Raw genomic sequence first — 12,639 nt, forward strand, 5'->3', positions numbered from 1 at the left:
TTAGCTTCTAAAGAAGTCAATTCCTTTCCCTCTTTCTTCCTTCCTTTATTTTAAAATCTCAAAATGCATACCGTCGCTCATGAATATTGATGAAGATCATTAGTCACTGAACATTTTGCATCCCTTCTCTTTCACCCGTCTATATAGAAGCTTCATCTTTGTTACAGCGGGAAAAGCAAAAAAAAAAAAAAAAAAAAAAAATCTCCATCTCAGATCTTTGAATGTATTTCAAGATCAGCCCCATTAATACATTTATAGAGTGAGTAAATACCTATAGGAGCAAACACTGGGCATAAAAGTGTATGTATATATGGAAAGGCCCCGAAATTGCTGCTGCACGAGAGGTAATTATTAAGGTTTGCGGTTTAAGTCGTTGCTTGGTGAAGGGTCGCAGTAGCAGCCCCAGGTACTAAATAACCGTCGCCTTGGCTGCCTGGCCGAGGGGAATCCGGCTCGCAGTGCCTCTCGCACTCGCTCCCTACCCATCCTGCGGGTTTCTGACCGTGCCTGCTCCTTCTGCCCTCATCAAGCCGAACCCCAAGGCTGCTCACCGACTTCAGTCTTACGGAGTGAGTACAGATGGCAGGGTTTGGCCAGATACAGCAAATAACTTTTTTTGGGGGGGAAGAAAAAAAAAAAAAAAAAAAAAAAAGAACAGGGCTCGGAGGACTCAGCTCGATATGCTTCGTGATAATATTTTGTTATTTCCTTACGATAAAAATGGATTTTCAGAAAGGTTTCGAAAAAAGCCAGCCCACCCCCAAAGCAAGGCGCTTCACTGGGTGTTTTGCTGTGTCTTCCAGTCAAACCCAACAAAGTCCCACTTCATGGAGAAACGGGCACAGGTTCGTTTTGTTGGCCCGAAACACACAATTTCTTCTGATTTGCCATTACAGCTGTAAAATCCAGCTGTCCTGTGCCACTCCCGTAAGGCAGGAGCTTCGCCGTACCGGCTGGGGCTGCAGAGCAGAGATGACATTACGTGACCTACTGACATGGGGGGCAACCAGTGGGGAATAGAGCTTCAAAAGTATTTATTTAAGCCTTTTCACGGCATACCAAAGCCACGGGCTCTCTTGTTCCTGCAAACACCAGAATTTCATCTTCACAACGATTTTACTCAGCTCCCACCCCACAGCCGGGCTCTAGTTGGAACTACTCCAGCCGTGGCAAGCTTCTACTCACATTTACATCAGATTTACTTCTGCTGGCTCCAGAGCTGTTTTAATGGCCAGCGTGGCTGTTTATCGATACAGAGCGTGCGTCTCGGGGTGGGACTTACAGGGCTGTGGCGGTTTTAATTGATATTCTAAGCGACGGTAACTTGGTACTGCTTCACTGCTCCGGTTCGTGAAGCTCCGACCTGCGGAAAGCATGCCTGCCTGCCTCCAGGAGAGGGAGGTTCGGGATCCTGAGCAGGCAGGAATGGACCCCGCGTTTCCTTGCGGCACGGGCAGGCTTCTCTATGAGGCATGCAGTGCTTTGTGTGCAACTGTGCTGCAGTGCCTGCACCCCCAGGACTCCCCCCGGAAAGGGCAGGAGGGCTCTTCCCTCCTCCAGCCTTGAGCCCCCTTCCCGAATCAAAGTGTGGATCGTTTTCTGGAAAGCAACGGCTTCCATCTACCTGAAGAAGCTGGAAGCTTCCACGCAAACGTGCTATCGTGTCCATGCCAGGAGGATTTATTGCATCATCAGAACCTGACTTAATGGCACAGCCGGACCTGCGCATCCAGGTTCTGCTCTGGTGGACACCATGTCACCAGCGTGACCTGCGCTGCTCGTGAAATACCGCCTGCCAGCAACCTCTCTGGCAGAGTCCCCATGGACACAGAGGGAGAAAAGCTGAACAGCACACCCCGGGGCTGCAGCAACAGCTCTGCAGAGGGGAGAATTCTCAACAGACACACACGCTCAAAGGTAAACTCCGACGGTAGCCTGGAGGCAGCGCAGAGATGAGAAAGCCAGAGTCACCATCTTCAGGGAGAAGCCTTGCATCTCCCTCAAATCACACTCTCCCTGCCTCCTGATACACCTCAAAACCAAACCTGCCCACTCCCAGCAGAGAGAGCAATGCCAAAAAGACGGCCAGCCAGCGGGGTAAGGCGACGTACGTGACCTTATCGCCGCCCTTTTTCATGTGCGCCTCACAGGAGAAGTTTTTCCCAACAGCCTGCTGTGTTCCTTGGGTGCACATCCCATTCCAAATGCCCTCAAGGACCTAAAGGGGAAGCGCAAAGGCAACAGAATACAAGTAGCCAAGATATTCTAAATCCTACCCTAGATATTGGCCCACGTTTATTAAAGCCTAAGATTCCTGAAGTGTCTTTAGCAGGCTCTCGAGCCCCTGCAAAGGGATGGTACGCAGAATCCACAGCATCCCAGGTCCTCCCATTCACGCCTGCAGGCTGAACAGCAAGAGAAGCAGCTCCTGAATTATCTTACACCAGTATGGGGAGCGAGGAAGTATTGTATTCATTTATTTAAGACCACACAGCAATAGCTTTCCACAGGGGACTGCTACTCAAATCAATAGATAAAATTATACCCTTAGACCATTAACTGCTACAACAACACCGTTCCCATAAAACTCGCAAGCTTTGCATCAGATTTATGACCAGCAGAGCTGCTCAGCCACGCCGCAACCGCTGCAGACAATTGGAGCATCCAGGGGGGAACTCTGCTCCCCGTATCCAAAGGAGCAGAGAGAGGTAAGCTGGGGAGATGTCACCTCTCACGGGGTCCTGCCCTCCGCAGCATCCTTGTAAACGTGCCTGACCCATCAGCCAGGACTCCGCTCCCGGCAGCGTACGTCTCTCCAGCCAGGTCCTGCGTTTCACCCAGTTTTCCAGCTGACCCAACCCAGGCAAAATCTCCCCTTGATGCCAGATGAAGAGACAAGCTCGGTGCGATGGTTTTTCCTCAGGTTTCACGCACATCCCTGCCTTGTTTAGCTGACAGACACACAAAGCGTCACAGCAATATCAATGAGACCTCTGCTGATAACAACGTGTCTAACAACTTCTCCGGAGCTTGCTCCATCCACTCACCTCTTTCCTGCCTTTGTCAGATAAAGAACAAAAGGCTCAATGCAGCTTATACGGAAGATATTCCCTAATCAATTGTGATTGTGTCTTTGCGGGGAGACACGAATGACAATGTTTGGAGCTTCTTTATCACAGAGCTGCCAAGACCCAGCGATGACAGTAGAGTTTGCGATGCAAAGCTCGGACCACATCCTGCAGGGAGCTTTGGAGACCAGCTAATAGCACATCTACCACGACAGTGGATCCCAGTAGACTTTGGGCCAGGGATCCTGTACCGTGGAGCAAAGCTTTGCAGAAATCCCATTCCCAGGTCGCAGACTGATGCAACGCCTCAGAGGGCAAGCTGTAAGAAGATGCTGGGATGCTCAAGAAGATGTTAAAAGTTGTTTACGGGCTGTTGAGCTCCACTGTGTGCAAAAGCAGGTTGAGCAGAGCCAACGCTGCTGGAGCTAAAACAGGTAACACGTTACAAGGCTTGTCCCAAAGGACAGACCCTTTTCACTGTCGGGCCAGAGAACAGAGTGAAGTTAGAGCTTCTCCAGCAGCACAGAGGCTGTTAGCATGTGGTAGAGGAGAAAGGTCACTTTTTACAGGGATAAGAACTGGCTCCGATTTATCCTTGAGGCTGAGCAAGATTCATGCTCAGCCTGTGCTGCTGCAGATGTAAAAACCACTTGCACGATCCAGATTAAGTGTCTCCATAAATCCAAGCAATTCTGAGGCAGCAACTGCCTTGCTAGGCTGCTAATGGGTGGCATGAATACATAACCGCGACTCAGTGCCATGCTCTAATAGGACGTTTTCCTGGCAGGAAGCATCACTGAACCCGCTTTGAACCGCGGCAGGCGGCAGAAGGGGCGTTCGAGCAGAGAAGATGTTTGAAGTGGAGGCACAGCCGGCTTCTCTAAACAAGCCGTTTTTCCCCAAACCAGCAGGGACTCCATCCCAGAGCCCCAGCCTGTTCCTCTCCAGGCGGAGCCTGGAATCAGGCTGGGTGGAAAGGATGCTCAGCCCCGGGGAGGGAAAGGCTGCGCTGATGCCGTGGGAGGGCACGGCGGGATGGCAGAAGCTGGGCAGAACCGAACCAGACACAGATCTGTCCACAAACAGTGACACATCCAGCCTCCACGGACACCCAGGGCTTCAATATTTAGGACATGTTAATGCTTCCATACACTCTGGGGTTCAGACCCATCTCCTTCCCTCCTGCGCTTTCTTGTCCTTCTCAGCATTGGGTTTCACCCGTCTCGGCACCGCCGCTGCAGCACCCCAGCACCCTGCTAACCCCAGCGCTCCCTGCCGCAGTGAAGAGCTGCTGCAAAAGCACCCGCAGCCTTCGTCCTTGCAAGAGCTGCAGATTCCCTTTGAGAAGCTATTAAGAAGCAGTCGAATAGAGCAACCTTTCATTGACAAGTCACTCGGCCCTTTAAACGATCTCCAAATAGTGTTTTCTTTTTATTGCTTTCTGCAGTTTAACAGCCTTGATTTCAAGTTACTTTGGCTTATGATAAACTCCAGATCTATAACGCTTTTATTCTCTCCCTCTTTGGTCTCTCTCACCCACTTCTTCTTTATGTTTTTATTAAAAAAAGATCCAGGAAAACAGATAGCAGATTAAAAGGGAAACAAATTGAAATGGGTCAAATGTATCTTGCTTAGATGACAGCCACCCCATTAGATACTTTTAAACAGGACAAATAATCCGTTCAGAAGCACAAGTGGGCTTTTACATTTATTCTAAATTACAAACCAAATGATTGCAGCCTCAAATGGAAGCACTGGCTAATTGCACTAATATCTCACTAATTCCAGCACCAAGGAATGGGCGAAAAACCTAACAATTTTCACCATTTTGCCAATTATTCAATTTAGACCAAGGTACATTATTGCAAACCCTGGGCTGAGCTTCCACTCCATTTTATGATCTATGACAAGGACTGGGATGCCAATTATTAATAATGGAGGAGCTATAATTATTCTAAGGATGGGTACGAGATAATTATAAACCATAAAAACAGCTTTCCTACGCATACGCAATTCTCTCCCCACGTCTAGCAGTACTGAAATCTATCTGCAGACTAGAGATGGTTGAAGACCAAAAAAAAAAAAAAAAAAAAAGCAACATCTAGAGCTACACTGCTCGCAATTGACGAGTGTGAAGCAAGCCAGGCTGATCTGAATCACCCCTCCTAGCTGCAGCCTGGGGGGTGCTGCATGGATGCATGAGCTCGCTGCTGGCTCTCCTTCGATCCACTGCTGCTTCCCTGGACCAGCCCTGCCCCAAGTCTGAGGTTCGGGGGTGAACCGCATCCTTGCAGGATGCTCTGAGGTTCGGGGGTGAACCGCATCCTTGCGGGATGCTCCGAGGTTCGGGGGTGAACCGCATCCTTGTGGGATGCTCTGAGGTTCGGGGGTGAACCGCATCCTTGCGGGATGCTCTGAGGTTCGGGGGTGAACCGCATCCTTGCGGGATGCTCCGAGGTTCGGGGGTGAACCGCATCCTTGTGGGATGCTCCGAGGTTCGGGGGTGAACCGCATCCTTGTGGGATGCTCTGAGGTTCGGGGGTGAACCGCATCCTTGCGGGATGCTCTGAGGTTCGGGGGTGAACCGCATCCTTGCGGGATGCTCCGAGGTTCGGGGGTGAACCGCATCCTTGCGGGATGCTCCGAGGTTCGGGGGTGAACCGCATCCTTGTGGGATGCTCTGAGGTTCGGGGGTGAACCGCATCCTTGGGGGATGCTCCGAGGTTCGGGGGTGAACCGCATCCTTGGGGGATGCTCCGAGGTTCGGGGGTGAACCCCATCCTTGTGGGATGCTCCAAGGTTCGGGGGTGAACCCCATCCTTGTGGGATGCCCACCTTCCCCCGGAAAGAGCCAGCAGAGCTTCATGTGAGTACCAGCGCGAACGGTTGGATATAATAAATATCCTTATTTAAAGGATAAGATTCCCAACCTTCTGACCAGAAGAATCCAGGCGAGGTTTGCAAAGTGCAAAACTTCAAAGCCCTCACACTCTCCGTACTCCCAAAACTCCAGGTTTGTCTTATGCTGACCGACAGCCTCGCGTGGCCTTTACAGAAAAATCTGCCTCGGATTCATCAGCTCTTATCTGAGCAGATTTCTACAGTCATTACCCAGCAAATACGATTTGCCAAGCAACTCCCTCTCCCAATTAAACACAGACCAGCACTCGTTGCTATGTCGAGCTGCAACTCTGCAGTCATGGCTGCTGGTATTGCTCTGTACAGCAAACAGAGACACCTTGAATGCAAAAAATCTGTGGAGAATAATGGGTTCTGCTTCCAGCCACGGTGCAAATGGAGGGTGGCTGCTGCTGGCGAGAACTCTGGCACCAGCCCCTCTCCTGGCACACCAGTTTGCATCTACAGCGGCCGATGCCGAGGGACCGCCTGCAGATTAAGGTACAGCTTTTAGCCTCCTGCCTGTCCATAACTGACAGCGTGGATGCCAGGAACGCAGAAAGCAAGGAGCTGAAGAGGGGGAGCCTGTCCTTCCTTGGGCACAGAGCATTAACCATTAGCTGGTCCAGGAGGATGCTGCTGCACTGAGTCCTTCTCCTGTCCCTTTTCCCAGCCGTGGCTGCTGTCACCACCCAACTTTGGGCACAAGGATGAAGCCCACCCTTCCCCTCCCCACGCACTGGCTCTGTCCCATGTAGATGCCACCTGCCCGTGGCATGCGAGAACACGGGAGCCAGCAAAGCGTCTGGAAAGGGAAGGGAGCTCCACTACCCTGCGCGCGGGGAGATGGTTGTAGGCACCTTCCAGCAGCCGACGGCTGGTGGGAACAGGTGGTGAAGGAGAAGGCTGACACCTCTCAGCGCTTAATCGTTCCCGTTAGTAGCTTTATGAATGGCAGCCAAAAAGTGCCATAATTGCTGCAGTGACGCTTGCTAATGACTCGAGTTAGATCTGGCAAGAAGACAAAGGCAGGAGAGAAGAAGAAAAATAGCAGGAGCAGGACCGACATCTAAATATCTGCCGGGGAGCAAGCCCAGCTCGGGACAGGCAGGGACCATGCACCATAGAGGAGCTGGGAGAGATTTCACAGCACGCTCCTTGCCTTCCCTTGGGAGGGGAGGAGAACTGAACGTGGAGGGGAAGAGGGAACAGAAAACACAAGCTCCAGTTTTCAGATTAATTCAAGATCCTTGTTCTTGAGGGATGGAGGTCACCACCTTTCTACTCCATAATGCCCTTGAGCCGGGGAAGCACAAGCCCTGGGGAAAGGAGGGTAGCTCAGCTCACCGCCGCCCTCGGCATCGCCCTCCTTGCACGGCACATGCCTTGGGCCAGCCAGTCCACGAGCCGTGGCCCCCACGAAACCACCACCGTGGTCAGGGGAGAGCTGGTCCCCAAGGGGATGCTGGCCCCTCACCAGCAAACAGCGCGCTCCCCCTGAGCGTGTATCTGTTTCTGAGTGTTAACAAACAGCCGGCAGCATCTGATTGAGTGGGTTATTAGCAGAATGAAGACAGATGGTGGAGGATTAACTCTAAAGCGTCTTTATTGCAAGGCCGTCATTACAGACAGCTCCTACCTCTCTCTCCCTCTGTCTACAACTGTCACCAGCTTCATTTCAGCCTACAACTCACAGCCGCGCGCCGAACAGCGATCCCAGCACGCAGACCAGGCACTCGTCAATCACAGCAAAGGAATCTGTGTACAGCAGCCATGCTGCAGCGGCGCCGTCCCGCTCCCAGCCCATGCGCATCCCCACACCGTGCCCAATTCCAGCACTTTTCCCGGTGCCAACGCAGCAAGAGCCCACTGCATCCCGTGCAGCGCAGCAATGCCAGCCACAAGGGGAGTGCCCGCATTGGTTTTGCTTTGCACATCGCCAGCGGTGCCAGCAGCAGCCACCCACGCTGCTCTGTTGCCTTACAGCTGGGAGGGACACCAGCACCTCACCCAGACATGTTTTTTTTTTTCACGGCACGGGCTGACAGATGTCGGTACAAGGAATGGTAGGTGATAACCAGCACTGACAGAGACAAGTCCTCGGACACTTGGACATCTCAGCCGGGAGAGCCCACATCTGCAATCAGTTGCATTAACGGACATCCATCACTTGCCAGTTGGTAAACAAAGACCATCATGCTACCAAAGACCCTCGCTGGGCATGGCCACAGATCATCCACAAGCTACGAAATTTATTTTGCCCTGCTGCGAGAGGTTCCCACGCTGGTCTGCAAGTGCCCAGCCTGGATCTTCTCCGTGGGGACAGCCGAGAGAAACGCTTTCCCACCCCGAAGCGATCCTTGCACGCTGACGAGACCCTGCCTAAGTCCTCTCGTGCTTCTCTACCTACAAGAGCATTTTGTAGATGACTCCGTTAAGTGAGAGCAAGGTTCTAATGATCCCTGTAATTACCCATTTCCAGTACGATGGAGACCCCACACCTCATAATTATCCCATTGCCCCACTGCCTACCTCTGCTTTCAGATCCTTCAGCTACCCTGTAATTATTAATAGGGCTATTCATTAGCACCATCACGCAATAAAAAGAGGAAAACCTCTCACTTGGCAAAAACACAAAAGGGAAGCTTTTTTTTTCCTTATCCCTGCGAGGGAGCCGGCCCCAAGAGCCTGGTTCAGGCACTTTGGGTAGGAAACACCTTTGCTGTGCTTCTGTAGCTGACCAGACATCTGCCCTCCATGGCTTTGCACTGAAACCCACCAAAACCTCCCAAACTGGAAGCTTGCAATTGTCATCCAGAACCGCCTCTAGTGAAAACACAAGTCCTAGAGTCTCTGTAGCCATGGAAATCCCCCGGCTTTGTTTTTTGGCAGATTGTACCTTTAAACATAATGGTCCTGCAGGGGCCAGAAACTTGCTGGCTGCACAGCGCCAGGCAGGAACACTTTGTTCCCTTTCCCACACAAAGGCTTTTCCTTTTGTCCTTTCATGTTTCTTTGTTTTCCACACAAAGCCATGTTCCACCTGAAAAGGGAGCTCACTTTGGAGGCGGACGCAGGCTTTGAATCCAACAGGGGGGGAACAGGAGCTTCTGTGAACGATCTCCAAGGATCAGCGGGATGCCCAGGTGCGCCCATGGTCCTGCCAACGATCCCCAAGGATCGGCGGGATGCCCAGGTGTGCCCGTGGTCCTGCCAACGATCCCCAAGGATCGGCGGGATGCCCAGGTGTGCCCATGGTCCTGCCAAGCTCTCGGGCACCCTGGGAGCATCCCCAGGGTGCTCCTGCCCGTCTGAGCACAGCCGCAGGCAGCCTCTCCGAGAGGATTGAGGGACAGGGAGGCACCGAGAGGGACCGCACCTTTTCACAGCAGTCGGGGGAGACTCTGCCATCCCTTCTCCCAAGGGGCAACCCCTTCCTGATAAAAACACACTCTAATCAATGTTTAAAAAGCATGTGATAATTAACAAGCACAAGGTGAAGGCTTGTGAAGTACTTTCCTCCATGTTATCAGCTCGGAATCAGGGCTCCGGGGAAACTGAAGGAACCTTTGATCTTCTAACTGATTTTTGAGCCATAAACTGGTCTCCACCAGAGTTTTACCCCGTGAAAGCTAACGCAACTCTTACTCTTGTCAAGACAAGGCTCCCTGCAGGGGCAGACACCCCCACGGCTAGCCGCTGGCCACACACCACCCCACGCAAGCCAAAGGCAGCGCAGCGAAGCAAGCGAGCGCACCCTTTGTCCAAAGAATTTCCAATCAAAGCCCCCCCCCCCCCCCCCCCCCCAAATCCACGTTTGGCTCAAGTTTGCAGCTCAGGGCAGCCAAACTCTCCTTGACACATCCTCAAGACCCCTCCATCCATCTGCGATCTTTACTCCTTCTCTCATCCAGCGTTAAGCAGAGATGTGCCGCACCAGGGTTTGCTTCAGAAAAAGAAGCCAAGCAACGAAGCTACCAGAAGCAAGGGTGCCAATTCTTCCAAGCATAAATAGTTTTTGTTTAGTTATTACGCTTCATAATTATTTATGATATTTATATGGATTAATCAATGCTCATAAAGTACTTGCGGGATGACTAGAATATAGAACAGGGAAATTCTAGCAAGATCTCTGCCAGAGCGCAGAGGCTTGACGAGCAAAATGGAATGCCACCTCCGAGGGCTGCAAAGGCAACTGGGTCTCTGAAGGTGCCACGGTGAGGCACCACCCCCCAAGTAGAATAAAAAGACTGGATGCAGCAATTGCTGGAAGCGCTTCCCGTGTGACACATCCTTTCCTTCGGAAAAGACAGTGGATTTTGGATGCGTGGAACTACTAAGCTCCCGCTCTTCTCTCGCGGCTTCGTGCAATAGGCTTCCCACATCCATACCGGCTAAGATGTTCAGAGATCAAAGGGGAAGCAGGATTTTCTCCTTGGTGTGAACAAGAACCTAGCACGTTTCTAACAGCGGCGCATCCGCATCCCTTGCAATGAGACGGCTGAAGAGGAAGGAAGAATAGAAGGCGAGGGAACTGCTCACCTTCAGTCATCCTGCGGTACTTCTCCTTGTACATGAACCCCAGCACTAGGCAGCATCCTCTTCCCGGGAGCCCCAGTTCTGCAAGAGAAGAGAGAACGATGTTAGAGGACTCGGCTGGGGACAAGAGCAAGCGCACGGGATGCTGCAGGGAGCGAATCCTGCCGGTTACACCGTTCAGGTAAAGCATGTAACCGAAGTCTTTGGTCAGCCTCACGGAGCTGAGCTTTGCTGGGGGTCCCAAACCAACTGCTTCCAGCTGCTTTTTAGCCACGTGTATCTAGAGACAGGAGGGTCGCCATCCCCTCCCTCACCCGTTTCTTAAGCACTCCGCAGAGGGAACGAGCCGCATCTTCCTCCACGTCAGCGCGTTGCCGCAACGTGGGCTCTTTAATCCCTTTCTCCCTTAGCGGGCAGCAAAGTAAAATGGGAAACGGCCCTCAGAAGGGAAGATAAGTCTGGCTTGAGGCATCTTGCTCTTTAGAAGCAAGCAAGTGACCCTACAAGCAGCGAAGTGCCCCAGACCGAGGACGCGCGTGCCTTTGATGCCTTGATTTCTTAATGGTGCTTTCTCACTAACGGGAACAAACAGGGAGAGATCTGAACATGGATTTTTTTTCCAGAAGCAGGCTGCGCGCGTGCATGCTCTCCCTGCGTGCATCTCAGAGCAGCAAAAAGCTCTGGTTCTTCAAATAAATTCTCCTGTGTCACAGTGGAGAAAATTAAGGTACCGTGTCCCCGATGCTGCCTGCGGACCTGCAGAGCTCCTCGGGGGCTTCTGTGCTCTGCAGAGCCCTGCTGATCAAAGCCCCTTTGATGTTTACTTAATGTGGCTGCGAACTCTTTAGAGCCCCTCTCTGCCAAGGAAGGAGCGCTCGGGAGTGTCACGAAGTTGTGCCACCCGCAAGAGGCAGCGAAGCGGGAGAGTCGGGAGCGCAGCGACAGCTTTAGAGCAGAGCGAGCACTGCCTGGCAGCCCTGGCTTTTAGCGCCATGATGCAAACGTGGGTTTGAATTGCAGAGCTGGATTGGGTCCAGAGGAAGAGGAAAGTTGCTCAGTGCAGTGTGATGTGCAGGGAAGACTCCCAGATTTTTGTGGGTATATACCCAGATACGAGGGTATCCCTCCCTAACACCGCGAGCTGCCATGGCATCCCAGTAGAGGGGTTAGCAGCCTCCTCTTGCTCACAGCGTGAGGTAGAATCAGAGCCTGAACCCAGAAAAACCATACTTCTTTTGACCCCAGGACACTCAGGGTACACGCAAGACTAGTTCAAGCACTTTTAACGTTAAGCAGGGCTCCACCTTGCTAAGGACCAACAGTTCCTGGTCCTGAGGCTCCCACTTGGGAGGACATCAGCATCTAACCAAAAGAAATTACACACCTAATCCCGCTGAAGCTGATGCTCAGACAAAAGTAAGTCTCTTGAGATGCTTAGAATGAGCTGAAATTGAATTGCTCCCCTAAATCCACACTGCTACCTCAGGCAATGCCCCAGAGAGAAATCGGCATCTCCAGAAAGTGACTCACTTCACCTACCTGAGAGGACTTTGGGGTGCTTGTAACTCTTGTTGGCCGTAAGAGGTAGCGACTGACTCGGATGGAGATGCCTAAAGCTTAGACAATTCAGGGCAGATGAATCAACTATCCGCATCCTCAGTGGTTTCTTGAATCAAGAGGCCTAATTAACAGGAAGAGGTAAAGAGCAACCTTCTCCCACCTCTGACGTGAAGGTGGAAACCAGCCCTCTTGCTCTGCAGGGTGGAGGCGACACGATCGACCACAACCGCAGACACCCCCAGCAAGGCGCTGACTCGCAGAGCGTTAGATGCCTCGGCTGCTCCCGACTCGGGCTGAAGGACGGTCAGCGCAGGTCGCCTCCCTCAGCACTCCGATGGCCGGCATCAGGAGGACCTTGCCGAACCTCAAGTGGGGTTTCCATCAAGGATTGTGCAACGCCTGTGGAAACGGACACTCCGCGAGCATGTGGCTGGAGAGCCATGAACCTGCCGATAGCCTCCGGGGCCAGCTACCCAGAGCCCGCGGCGCCAGCCAGAGGCGTTTATGCCTTTATTGATAGGAAAGCAAAACGGCATCGATTCCTATCGAGCCTTCAATAAGCACCGAGGTATCA

General features: G+C 52.3%; 1 protein-coding gene across 2 annotated transcripts in view; it reads right to left on the minus strand.

Moving 5' to 3' along the window:
* Window positions 1-12,639, minus strand: part of KIRREL3 (kirre like nephrin family adhesion molecule 3) — a 341,828-nt gene that overhangs the window by 115,650 nt on the left and 213,539 nt on the right. For both annotated transcript variants that reach the window (XM_040616226.1, XM_040616225.1), the window contains exon 2: window positions 10,509-10,586. In XM_040616226.1, coding sequence (XP_040472160.1) covers window positions 10,509-10,586 — 78 coding nt within the window. The remainder of the gene's footprint in view (window positions 1-10,508; window positions 10,587-12,639) is intronic.

This window comes from Falco naumanni, chromosome 16, assembly GCF_017639655.2.
Source record: "Falco naumanni isolate bFalNau1 chromosome 16, bFalNau1.pat, whole genome shotgun sequence".
In the NCBI taxonomy this organism is placed as follows: Eukaryota; Metazoa; Chordata; class Aves; order Falconiformes; family Falconidae; genus Falco; species Falco naumanni.